Source organism: Mastigoproctus giganteus, chromosome 13, assembly GCF_048544385.1.
Source record: "Mastigoproctus giganteus isolate SK-2022 chromosome 13, ASM4854438v1, whole genome shotgun sequence".
Classification (NCBI taxonomy): Eukaryota; Metazoa; Arthropoda; class Arachnida; order Uropygi; family Thelyphonidae; genus Mastigoproctus; species Mastigoproctus giganteus.
In genome coordinates, this window is record NC_143587.1 from 80,958,429 (window position 1) to 80,971,688 (window position 13,260).

Genomic DNA, 13,260 nt, shown 5'->3' on the forward strand with positions numbered 1-13,260 from the left:
TTATTACACATACTTCATCATAATTATTACTTAAGAATAGTTAATTTTTTCTTATTCTACACTGCAAAAGTATTTTTTCACTGAAGTTCATTCACTGATATTTTCTCTGATACTATACTAGGCATGCATTTAAAATTCATGTAGAGTACATAACATTTGCTGTAAGTATGTTTATTGTTATCTCACATTTAACAAACAGAATTCTTATTTATATTTCTACCACTATTATCTTTATTCATTATAAAATTAATAGTGGCAACCATTATAATATTTTCGTTATTATAAATATTTACAAATGTAAACAAGTTCAGTTGATAGTGCTTAATTTTCATTGAAATGTGCTTCTACAAAACTGCTCAACCATTAGGTATATCTCTACAAATTCAGACCTCTCAATCCCAGAGGGTGCCAGATTATAGAGTTTACTGTACTTATGTCAAAATTATTATTTTTATCCAGTACATCTGTGTAAACTTCATGACAGCTTATTAGATTAGTTAGACATGATTTATATTTCACAAACCATGCAGTTATAATTTAATTATTATCCAGATGATTCTGCATTCCATAATTTTCCCTGCTTAAGATTTTAAATTTACAGCACTCAAATTACCATTCACACCCTTGGAACTACCTCTGTAAACTAGTGAGCCATTTGTCCATCTCCAATCACCTGAGTCCAAAGATGCACATAATAGGTAGAGAGGGGCGGGGAGCTGCCAATCTGTCCTTAGTGGTTTATGAAGCTAAGTTCCCCTTCAAGAATATTGCACTTTCTACCTAAGATCAATAAAATTTTGATATTCTTAATAAGGATTTCTGCACTTGAAAAACTCAGATCCTGTGTCTATCTATGTCTAACAACTCAAATTTAACCTATGCCTAAAGTAAATAGCATTTTTTTTTACAAAAAATTTGCTTCCATTTACAATATCTGCATTTATTGCATGGAAGGGTAATCCTGATCTTCATTTAAACAAGATTGTCTATTTTTCTGTTAATCTTTGATCATATTTTATAACCCATAATTATTTGTGCTGCAATTATTTTTATGATAATTTTTTGCTTATTGTTATGAGTTTTTGGTTATTGTTATACAGATAACCCTCAATTAACATGGTACTGAATAACATGATTTTGCTTTTACATGGTCAAAAAAGTTAGTTTTACACAGTTAGAGTGCTGCTTAGTCAGTCAAACTACCAACGGAAAGTACAAGCATGTTTTTACTGTTAGATAATACTATGTAGCAATTACGACATATACCAAAGGCATGGATGAGTTATACAAGAACCTTCCCCTTCCAAGATAATGCATTCAAATGCCACCAGAATCAAAATCAAGTTGGCTTTAGTTATACTATGGAATAACCAACTTTTGTGTGTGTATACTGTAATTTTTTTTATTATTGATTATTTTTAGAAGTGGTAATTGTTATTGTTAGTTTAAAATGCATAATACCACTTAGGTAAGCAAATACATCTTTTACTTTTTAAATGAGATTTAATTTAATTATAAATTTTTGTGGTAATCAAATAATTTTTCTTAATTTCAGTCTAAAATACCATGTCAAATGAGAAGGTATTAAAAAGAAAAGCTATTTCTCTTGAGGAAAAGATCTGTATTTAGATTGACTAAAAGAGGGTGAAGGTTCAATAGCAGTTGCCAAGGCTTTAGGTTTAAATGAAGCAACAGTTTGAAAAAAGTAGGAAAAAATAAGATCTAGTGTTGCAGCAGGATCTATTTTCATCACTGCAAATAATGTATGAGATTCAATTATGGAAACAATGGAAAAATCCCTTCATATTTGGATAGAGGACAACATCCAGAAGTGGGTCCCTTTGGATACTAATGTGATCAAAGAAAAGGCTATGAAAATTTATAAACTTCTAAACAACAGTGAATTTTCTGCTAGTAAAGGATTGTTTGAAAATTTCAAGAAACACTTCGATTTACACAATGTAAAAGTTCAAGGAGAAAGTGCATCAGTCAACATAAAAGCTGCAAAGAAATTTCCTGAAATACCACTGGCAAAAATTATACAAGAACAAGACTATACTGCACACCAAGTTTTCAAAGCTGCAGACCAAGTTTTCAAAGCTACTAAAGATGAAAACCTTGATCTTATGTAGTAATGCATTTGGAGATTTAATGGCAAAACCAATGATCATTAAGTAATCTCTGAATCCTTGAGTAATTAAAAATTTAAAGATTGCAAGCTATCTTGACTATTTATAACGATTCATTTCTCACTGCTTTGTACCTGAAGTTCAAAGCTAAATGAAAAAGAAAAATCTTAATTTCAAGTGTTTATTGCTTTTGGATAATGCTCCAGGGAATTCGTAAAACCTAAGTCATCTGAATGACCAGGCAGTTTAGTTACCGTCCAATAAAATTGCTCTAATCTAACCATTAGATCAATGTGTAATATCAACAGTTAAGACTTATTGCATACAAAGAACTTTCCAAACAATTTTGGATACGTTGGATTCAGATTCTAATCTTACAGTAGTCAGCCAAGTTTGGAGAAATTTCACAATATTAAATTGTGTGAAAATCCTTTCCTTGACAATTGAAGAAGTATGATCTTCTATACTGAATGCTTTGCTGGGAAGTTATATGGCCAGTAGTGGTCATAACAGAAAATCTCATTCCACCAGTGGAGAATGAACTTCGTTGTATTGTTTAATCTAGCCCAGTCTATTAATGGAGAAGGATTTGAAGGGCTGTCCAGAATGTTTGTGAATTGCTAATTAACAGATGAACTAGTGGAAATGGCAACCTATGACATTTCTAATTCGTTGAATACAGACTGTAATCATGAAAGTAGTCCAGATGAAGCAGTCTAAAAAATTTACTTTCAAAACCATAAAAGAGGGTCGAGAATTGGCCAATAAAGTTAGAATGTTGTTTTATGGATAATGATCCTTCTATGGAGAGGAGTCTAAATTTTGAAGTGAACTGCAAAGATTTTTGGCTCCATATCAGGAAATCTATAAAGATTTAGAGGAAAAAGCAAACAATCACTTATCACAGAATTCTTAAAAGCCGATACATTTAAGGCTAAATAAAATGTGTTTTAGTGATGAAAACTTGCAACATAAAAGGAAAAAGTAACGTCAATAACTCATTTCCTGAAATAATTAAACACGAGACTGAATTATGATCCGAATTTTCTTAATACGGATTAATGTTTACAAATTTCAATCAAGTTATTAAACTAAAAGATAGATATTTTAACAGAAGAGAACTGCTTTTGTTATTTTTTTATTATGCATTTATTTAAGCAATATATTTATTGAAATAATCATAATCATCTTTATTTGTTTAATTCTCTGGTACCCCCTATTTTAAATGAGTTCTTAGTCTCAATTAAGATGGTTTTGAATTTGAATTAACTACAAAAACACAACAGTGTTCTTGTAGTATCAAACTACCATGTTAATAGAGGGTTACCTGTATTCTACATTAGGATATAGGAAATCACAGAGTCACAGTGAAATTTAATGCAATAAAATAATTTTTTCTACAATTTAAAAGTAACTGAATAAATATATATATTCATTCAACATACCAACACATATTTTTCCTTCCTGATCAAGAATAAATCCATTTGAGCACACAGGCTTTTTCTGACATTCAAAACTCCCAAATGTATTAATACAGACTTCAGTTGTATGATTGCAATTGTCTCTGTTTTCACTGCACTCATTCACATCTAAAAATATCATATTTACCACTCTATTAGTACATATTTATTTCACTACTATTAATTTCATTAATTATCCTTACTTTTGACATCATAACATTAATATTTCACATAAATTTTTCACATAAAATAAATTCAGTGATAATGAGAGAAAAATTCAGATTTTGTAATTAACTTTTTTTCGGGAATACAGAGAATCAACAGTGCAGTACACAGTACAAAAAAATAACAATTACTTGATTTTCCTTCCACACCATTTTTTTTTTATAGGTCATCTCTCCTCTACATCTAATGTGTTATAGGTCATCTCTCCTCTACATCTAATGTGTTTTTAGCATCAATTCCAACAATTTGCCCTCAGTGACAGTTTAGTAGCTTCACTATGTGCCACTCATTTAAAGAGGTCTAGCTTCAAATCCCATCAGATTTGAAGCTAGACCTCTACAGAAGTTCTGAGAAAAAGTTCTTCAGTCACAACTCGTGTTAGATGATCTCAAGATGAGGGAGTAAAGTTTCCTCTGCAAGTATACTTCAATAACTTTAAGTTTATATCATTGTGTAGGGATGTCACCCTACACAATGTGCAAATTGTGCCTCTGAACACCCCCCCCTTTTGACACATACCAAAAACCCCCAAATGAAAATGATAACCATTGTTTCTGAATTGATTGTATTCAGTTTTCTGGCTGAATTCAACTGAGAACTAAATCTTGAATAATATGGGGCTGAAGACTTAACTTGCCTATCTCCACTTCCAGTTCACATTTTATAGCAAGCCTATCAAACATCCACAGGGTTGGACAGACCTGTTATAGTTTTTAGAGATGGGGATAGCAGAAGTTTGTCTAATAATTGGACTTAAATAAACTATTTTATGGTAACTGAAAGGAAGCTGGAAAAGAACTTTTGCTGGAAAAAATGTAAACAGAGTGTCTTGGGGCTAATGAAATTTCTTCAATTATATTAAAAGCAACAGCAAAGGTAACCAACTCTTTAGCTATAATAATAATGAGAGTATCAGTGAATTTAGGGGAAGTCCCTACAGATTGGTGATGTGAAAATGTTTTTCCTATTCACAAAGAGAATTCAAAGGGTGAATAGAGTAATTACAGACTTGTAAATTGAACCTCCAAATCAGGGAAATAATGAAGTCAACAGTTAAGAAAACGAATGATCATGTGGACAGGGATGGAGCGAAGGCAAAATTAACATCGCATGTATTTTTAAAAGGAGAGATCATACCTTGACCAACTGGTTTAGCTACTTATGAGGATGTCACAATGAAACTGATGCAAAGAATAATTTTTACATCATTCATTTAACTGTCAGTTAAACTTTTGATACAAGTTTTTAGCTTTGTCTTGTCTGGTTGGCATATGATGAAGATATACACAGAGTAAATTTACAAACTTTTACATTAAAAGTTTAAGTACAATGTGGGCAGCAAGATATAAACTTAAAGCTATTGAAGTTCTCCCAACCTATTTATGCATCGCTGAATGCAATGAAATAAATAAAAACTAATGAAACAATGAATGGAGGAAGTAATGGAACAAATACAGGTAGATAGTAGCAGTGGCATGTGATGCAAGAAAGCAAGTGTATGAACTTATGCAGCATCAGCTAAAAAAAAAAAAAAAAACACACCATTCCCTCCAAATGCCTGTCCAGTTCCTCCTTAAATTTATTCAACCTATCAACTTCCATAATGACAGATGGAAGTTTGTTCCAGCAATTAACCACCTGCTGGCTAAAGCCAAATTTCCGCACATCTATTCTACATCTGTCTTTTCTTAATTTGAATTTATGCCCCGTTAGGTTTGCAATCTGAACAAGTGGAAGGATCCCATCAGAATTCAGAGTGCTCAACCCATTCAAGGCCTTAAACACTTCAATCAGATCACCTCACAGGTGCCAAGTCTCCAGCCACTGCAATTTGCAGAACTTAAGCCTCTCTCTTGGTAAGAGGATCCCTTCATTCTCCTCACCAATCTTGTTGCCCTTCTCTGTACACGCTCAAGCAAATCTACATCCTTCCTAAAATGAAGCCTCCAGACCTGTACGCAGTACTCAAGGCATGGCCTGACCATTGCCTTATACAGAGGGACAATCATCTCCTTTTCCCTGCTAGCAAAATTCCTATATATCATTGACAAAACCCCATGATCTGCCCTGGCAGCCTGTCTGCATTGCTCAGAAAACTTCATATCTGACTGCACAATTCCCAGGTCTTTTTCATTTTCTACCATTTTAAGTGAGGTACCACATACTTGGTACATTTCTCTGGGGTTATTTCTACCCATATGCAGTACTTTGCATTTGTCAAGGTTAAACTTCAGTTGCTACTTCTTAGCCCATCTGCACAAATTTTCTAGATCCTGTTGCAGTAGCATACTGTCATTACTGTCATTAACAACCCTGCCAACCTTTGTATCATCTGCAAACTTCGACACTAAGCCTGATATACCTTCATCAATATCATTGATAAATATACAAAACAACAGAGGACCCAACACCGAACCCTGTGGGACTCCATTAATAACATTAGTCCACGAAGAGCAGCACACATTAATTACAAAACTTTGTCTTCTCCCACTCAACCATCCTTTTATCCATTGTAGCAACTTACCCTTAATACCATTCTGCTCCAATTTGTACAATAGTCTTCCATGCGCAACAGTGTCAAAAGCTTTCCTGAAATCCAAATATATGATATCAAAATTATTTTTTGCATCCAGTTCCTTTGTAACCACATCATAATAACCAATCAAATTTGTCAGACAAAACTTTCCATTAACAAACCCATGCTGTGTCTGAATTATTGCCACAGTCTTGTCTAGATGATCCTGCAATGCATCTTTAACCAGTGACTCCATTATTTTACCCAGAACAGAAGTTAAACTAACTGGTCTGTAATTACTCGTGTCACCCTTCGATCCCCCTTTGTGAATTGGGGATACATTTGCATATCTCCGGTCCATGGCGACCTCCCCTGAGTCCAAGGATGCTCTCATAATTATGGCTTAGGGTTTACTTAGTTGCTTTGCCACCTCCTTTAATATAACTGGATAGATCCCATCCACCCCAGGATACTGTAATATTTAGAACAACCACCATGTGTGCTTATGTAAATAGAAAGTACAAAGCTAAAAACTTGTCTGAAAAAAAAAAAAAAAAGGCTTTCAATGTAGGGACAACAATATCACCAGAATTTACTATATTACAAATACACAATGCTTTCCCAAAGAGGAAATAATGTTACTTACTTGTAAAGAGATGTTATCCCCCACCCCCAATATAGCCATTTCAGTGCTCACTGGCACCTTATCAGTAGGAGGGATAGGGGGTAAGCACCTATTAATGTCAACTCACAAAACACTTGACTCATAAAGAAAAGATTTGCCAGAGTGTAACAAACAAACTTAGATGCATGTGTTTTTGATATAAACAGACAATAAAATTAAAAACTTGACTGCAAAAAGCAAGTCTAAAGTCTTTTTACAAACTAATGACCTTAAAAGTTGTAAAGCTATTAATAGTGACACCTCTCTGGGAAAGTGTTTTTACTACTTCTATTAGAATGAACAGCAGTCTGGAAAGCAAGGCAATGGAGATTTCCAGGACTGCTGGGAATCACAGTGGAACAAATAAATACATGGGCTGTGTTAGGGTAACTAAGAGTAGAAACAGGTGCATGTACACCAATGCTAGGAGTATAGTTAATAAATTTGATGACCTTGAAGTGCTAGTCAAGACATCAAAGGCAGATACTGTTGGGATATCAGAGACATGGTGTCACACAGACATAAGCAGTGCAGATTGGCATTTGAGGAGTACAATGTATACAGAAAGGATAGACAGGACAGGAAGGGAGGAGGTGTTACACTGTTAGTTAAAAAGCACATAAAGTCTAAGGAAATGCATCCAACTGATGTTGGTGGACAATGCAATGTTGAGTCTGTTTGGTGTGTAATAAGCACTGGGAAAGGAAAAATGAGAGTAGGTGTGTGTTATAGGCCTAATGAATCTGAGGAGTATAATAAACATTTGTGCAGAGAAATAGAGTGGGCCAGTAAATCAGAATGTCTTATAATGGGAGATTTTAACTTTCCAGATATTGACTGGAATTTGTGGGTTGGTCACTCGCACATTAGCAAGGCATTTGTGGATTTATTGGACGACTGTTTTCTACATCAGCAAGTACGGGAGGCAACTAGAGGGAGCAATACTCTTGATCTGATTATCAGTAGTGATTCTTCATGCATTAAGAATCTGCATATAAAGGAACCACTAGGTGACAGTGATCACAGTGTGCTGAAGTGGGATTTACTCAAAGAAGTAACTACCATCAGGGGCGAAAGGAAGGGTTTTTGCTATTGTAAAAGTGACTACAGTGGTCTGAGACAGAATTTAAATTCTATACAGTGGAACCAACTGCTGATGTTACCAACCGCAAATTCATTAGTATGCGGTTGGTCACTCGCACACTAGTAAGACTTTTGGGGATTTATGGGATGATTGTTTTCTGCATCAGCATGTTCGAGAGCCAACCAGAGAGGGTAATACTCTTGATCTGATTATCAGCAGTGATCATTCGTGTATTAAGAATTTGCAGATAAAGGAACCACTAGGTGGCAGTGATCACAGTGTTCTGATGTGGGATTTACTTAAATATATAATTACCATCAGGAGTAAAGGAAAGGGTTTTTGCTTCTGTAAAGATGACTACAGTGGTCTCAGACAGTTTTTAAATTCTGTACAGTGGGATCAACTGATGTTACCAACAGCAAATTCTAAGTGGGAAGCATTCAAGGAATTAATCTTGGAAGCTACTAAATGTTTCATACCTATTAAGAAATATTGTTCAAGGTTTAGGCCTAAATGGTTGTAAAACGAACTAATCAGACTCGTGGCAGAGAAGAAAAATACATGGGATGCATATAAATTATCAGGCAACACAGAAGCCTATGGTAGATATAAGCTAGTCTGTAAACAAGTCACAAAGGTAGTTAGGCAGGCGAAAGCAGATTCCGAGAAATCTTTAGCAAAGGATGCTAAGAAAAATAGCAATGATTTCTTTACTTATATAAACTCTAAAAGGAAGGGGATGAATCAGATTAGTCCACTTGATATCGACAGTTCGATTGTTGATGATTCTGTGCAGATAAAAAACAAACTGAATGAGTATTTTGCATCTACATTCACACGTGAGCAGTAATTAAGGATTGAAAATGTCAGAAGGTTAGCAAATTGTAGCAAGGTGCTTAATGATTCTGTAATAACTGAGAGCAAAGTGGAGGAGAAAATTGTTGAAGTTAAAAGAGAGTCACCTGGGGTGGATGGGATCTATCCAGTTATATTAAAGGAGGTGGCAAAGGAAGTAAGCAAACCCTTAGCCATAATTATGACAGCATCCTTCGACTCGGGAGGTCCCTACGGACTGGAGAAGTGCAAATGTATCCCCAATTCACAAAGGGGGATCAAAGGGTGACACGAGTAATTACAGACCAGTTAGTTTAACTTCTGTTCAAGTAAAATAATGGAGTCACTGGTTAAAGATGCATTGCAGGATCATCTAGACAAGACTGCAGCAATAATTCAGGCACAACATGGGTTTGTTAAATGAAAGTCTTGTCTGACAAATTTGATTGGATATTATGATGTAGTTACAAAGGAACTGGATGCAAAAAATAATTTTTGATATCATATACAGGTCGACCATCATTAATAATGATGGTCGACCATCATTATTAATGAATTTAGTTCCACTGGTAATTTAGTTCCACCGCTAATTTGGACATAATTTCAGCGAACGTAATTTCAAATTTCTCCAGTCAGCGCACTGCCCTGCTGCTACTGTTTTGGTGGCGTTGGTTGCAGCATCAGCTGTCGGCGTGAACACGTAAACACTGGCAAGCTATTCCTACTTGTTCTTGTGCATTTATTATTATAACCTTCTCACATTTAGTCCCAACCATGGTTCCAATTCATAAAGGAAGTGCTTCTTGTGGCGTAAAGTGCAAATACCGTACATTCTCCATAACAGATAAAGTCAAAATTCTGAATAACTCTACAGCGGTGTGTCTGTGAGAAGTTTAACTCTTCTTAGTTGTAAATTCCAGAAATTTCTCTCAGTTCCTCTTATTTTAATAAATTTCTTTTAGCCATTCCTTTTTAGATTTTTTTTTTTTTTTTTTTTACAACACACTTGTACAAACTTGCGGAAAAACACAACACAATATGTGTGCTAACGAACTTGTTTTCACAAATGATACTGACAAACTTATTGCAACATTTGAGAGTTTATTTTATTGCAATTAGTTTTATTGCAACGCTTGCAATAAACTAATCACAAATGACCTTCATATGTATGCTGTAATAGCATCACATGTAAGTGGCCGACATGACTTCTCAATAAATAAAGTAATCTACTGGGCCATGTCCGCCACATATATACAACACAAAAAAAAAAAAACTTCTTTGATAAAAAAACGACAACACTTACAATATTTATTTTAGAAATACCAATCAAATTATTTGCTTAATATATTTTGACTCCTGGGTAATTTTTTTCTGAAACTAGCTTTGCAGTCAAGGTAGGATGAGGTGGTTAGCTGTTGGGTAAACTGTATGTGCTAATATAACCAGCGGTGATCTGTCACCCCCGCAGGTCCCAACACTGCCGGATTAGTGATGGTCAACCTGTACTTGGATTTCAGAAAAGCTTTTGACACTGTTGCGCATGGAAGACTACTGTACAAATTGGAGCAGAATGTTATTAAGGATAAGTTGCTACAATGGATAAAAGGATGGTTGAGTGAGAGAAAGACAGAGTGGTAATCAATGAGCTCTGCTCTTCATGGACTAATGTTATTAATGGAGTCCCACAGGGTTCGGTGTTAGTCCACCGTTGTTTTGTATATACATATCTATCCATGCCATATTAGCTAGCCACTCAGGGCCAATAAACAGATGTTAACAAAATTTCCCTTACTCACATGATCATTCATGGTTAACCAGTTTTACATGTCAGGTGGGTCGGAAGACTGCTAGCTTTGGGGGGATACAAGGACTAATAGATTAACAGTAGCCACTGGCAGAGGTGAAAGTGATTCTTACACTGCATCTATTGGAATGAGCAGCAGCCTGGAAAACAAGAAGCAGGGTATTTCAGAGACTGCTTGGAGTCATTGTGGTACAAGTAAACACATGGGTTGTGTTAGGGTAGCTAAGAATAGGAACAGGTGCATGTATACTTGCATATACACCAATGCTAGGAGTTTGGTAAATAAATTTGATGAATCTGAGGTATTGCTCAAAACGTCAAGGGCGGATATTGTTGGGATATCAGAGACATGGTATCACACAGAATTTGGGGAGCACAATGTGTTCAGGAAGTACAGACAGGATAGGAAGGGAGGAGGGATTATGTTATTAGTTAAGAAACACAAAATCCAAGGAAATGAAGCCAGTTGACATTGTTGGACAGTGCAGTGTCGAGTCAGTTTGGTGTGACATAAGCAATGGGAGATCAAAATTGAGAGTAGGAGTGTGTTATAGGCCTAATGACTCTAATGAGTATAATAAGAAACTGTACAGGGAAATAGGATGGGCCAGTAAATCATAGTGTCTTATAATGGGGGATTTTAATTTCCCAGATACTGACTGGAATTTGTGGGTTGGTCACTCACATACTAGCAAGGCTTTTGTGGATTTATTGGACGATTGTTTTCTACATCAGCATGTTCGAGAATAATACTCGATCTGATTATCAGTAGTGATTCTTCATGCATTAAGAATCTGCAGATAAAGGAACCACTAGGTGGCACAGTGCACTGAAGTGGGATTTACGTAAAGAGGTAATTACCATCAACGGCAAAGAGAAAGGTTTTTGCTTTCGTAAAGGCGACTATGGTGGTCTGAGACAGTATTTAAATTCTATATGGTGGGACCAATTGATGATGTTACCAAAAGCAAATTCAAAATGGGAAGCATTCAAAAAATTTATCTTGGAAGCTACTAGGCTTTACATACAAACTAAGAAATATTATTCAAGGTTTAGGCCTAAATGGATGTCAGATAATGAGATAAATGGCAGAGAAGAAAAATGCATGGGATACATACAAATTAACACGTGACACAGAAGCCTATGATAGATACAAGATGATCTGTAACCAAGTTACAAAGGAGGTTAGGCAGGCAAAGGAAGATTATGAAAAATATTTAGCAAAGGATGCAAAGAAAAACAGCAAAGAGTTCTTTACCTATGTAAACTCTAGAAGGAAAGGGATGAATCAGATTGGTCCAGTGGACATTGATGGTTCAACTGTTGATGATCCTGCTCAGGTGGCTAACAAACTAAATGAGAATTTTGCATCTACATTCACACATGAGGAGTTATTCAGGGAGGGGAATGCCAGAGATGAATTAAAATCTGGCAATGAGCTAGATGATTTTGTAATAAATGAGAGGAAAGTGGAGGAGAAATTTTTGAAGATAAACAAAAAAGTGCCTGGGGTGGATGGGATCAATCCAGTTATATTAAAGGAGGCAGCAAAGGAAGTAAGCAAACCCTTAGCCATAATTATGAGAGCTTCTTTGGACTCGGGGGAGGTACCCATGGACTGGAGATGTGCAAACGTGACCCCAATTCACAAAGGAGGATCAAAGGGCAACACAAGTAATTATAGACCTGTTAGCTTAACTTCTGTTCCAGGAAAATTAATGGAGGCACTAGTTAAAGATGCACTGCAGGATCATCTAAACAAGACTTCACTTATAGCTTGGACACAGCATGGTTTTGTTAAGGGAAAGTCTTGTCTGACCAATTTGATTAGATACTATTATGTGGTCACAAAGGAACTGGATGCAGGGAATAACTTTGATATCATATATTTGGATCTTAGAAAGGCTTCTGATACTGTTGCACATGGAAGACTGTTGAACAAATTGGAGCAGTATGGCATTGGAGGCAAATTGCTGCTATGGATAAAGGGATGGTTGAGTGGGAGAAGACAGAGAGTGGTAATCAATGGACACTGCTGATCGTGGACTAATGTTATTAGTGGACTCCCTCAGGGTTCAGTGTTGGGTCCATTGTTGTTTTCTGTATTTATAAATGATATTGATGATGGTATATCAAGCTTAATGTCCAAGTTTGCAGATGATATGAAGGTTGGCAGGGTTGTTAAGAACACTAATGACAGTATGCTGCTGCAACAGGATCTAGAAAAGTTGAGCAGATGGGCTGAGAGGTGGCAAATGAAGTTTAACATTGACAAATGTAAAGTACTGCATATGGGAAGCAGTAACCCCAGAGTAACGTATCAAGCCCGTGTGCACGAGTAGCTCATGGAGTACTGTCAATGATATACAGGAATTTTTCCAGCAGGGATAAGGAGGTGATTATTCCCTTGTATAAGGCAATGGTCAGGCCACACCTACAGTACTGTATACAGGTCTGGAGGCCTCATTTCAAGAAGGATGTAGAGCTGCTGGAATGAGTACAGAGAAGGGCAACAAGATTAGTGAATGGAACAAAGCCGTGCTCT

The 13,260-nt window shown here is 35.8% G+C and overlaps 1 protein-coding gene across 1 annotated transcript in view; it reads right to left on the reverse strand.

Annotated features, from left to right (window-relative positions):
- Positions 1-13,260, reverse strand: part of LOC150076217 (uncharacterized) — a 385,004-nt gene that overhangs the window by 133,791 nt on the left and 237,953 nt on the right. Inside the window, exon 12 of the mRNA XM_090388025.1 lies at positions 3,575-3,718. Within this exon, the coding sequence (XP_090244151.1) occupies positions 3,575-3,718 (144 nt within the window). The remainder of the gene's footprint in view (positions 1-3,574; positions 3,719-13,260) is intronic.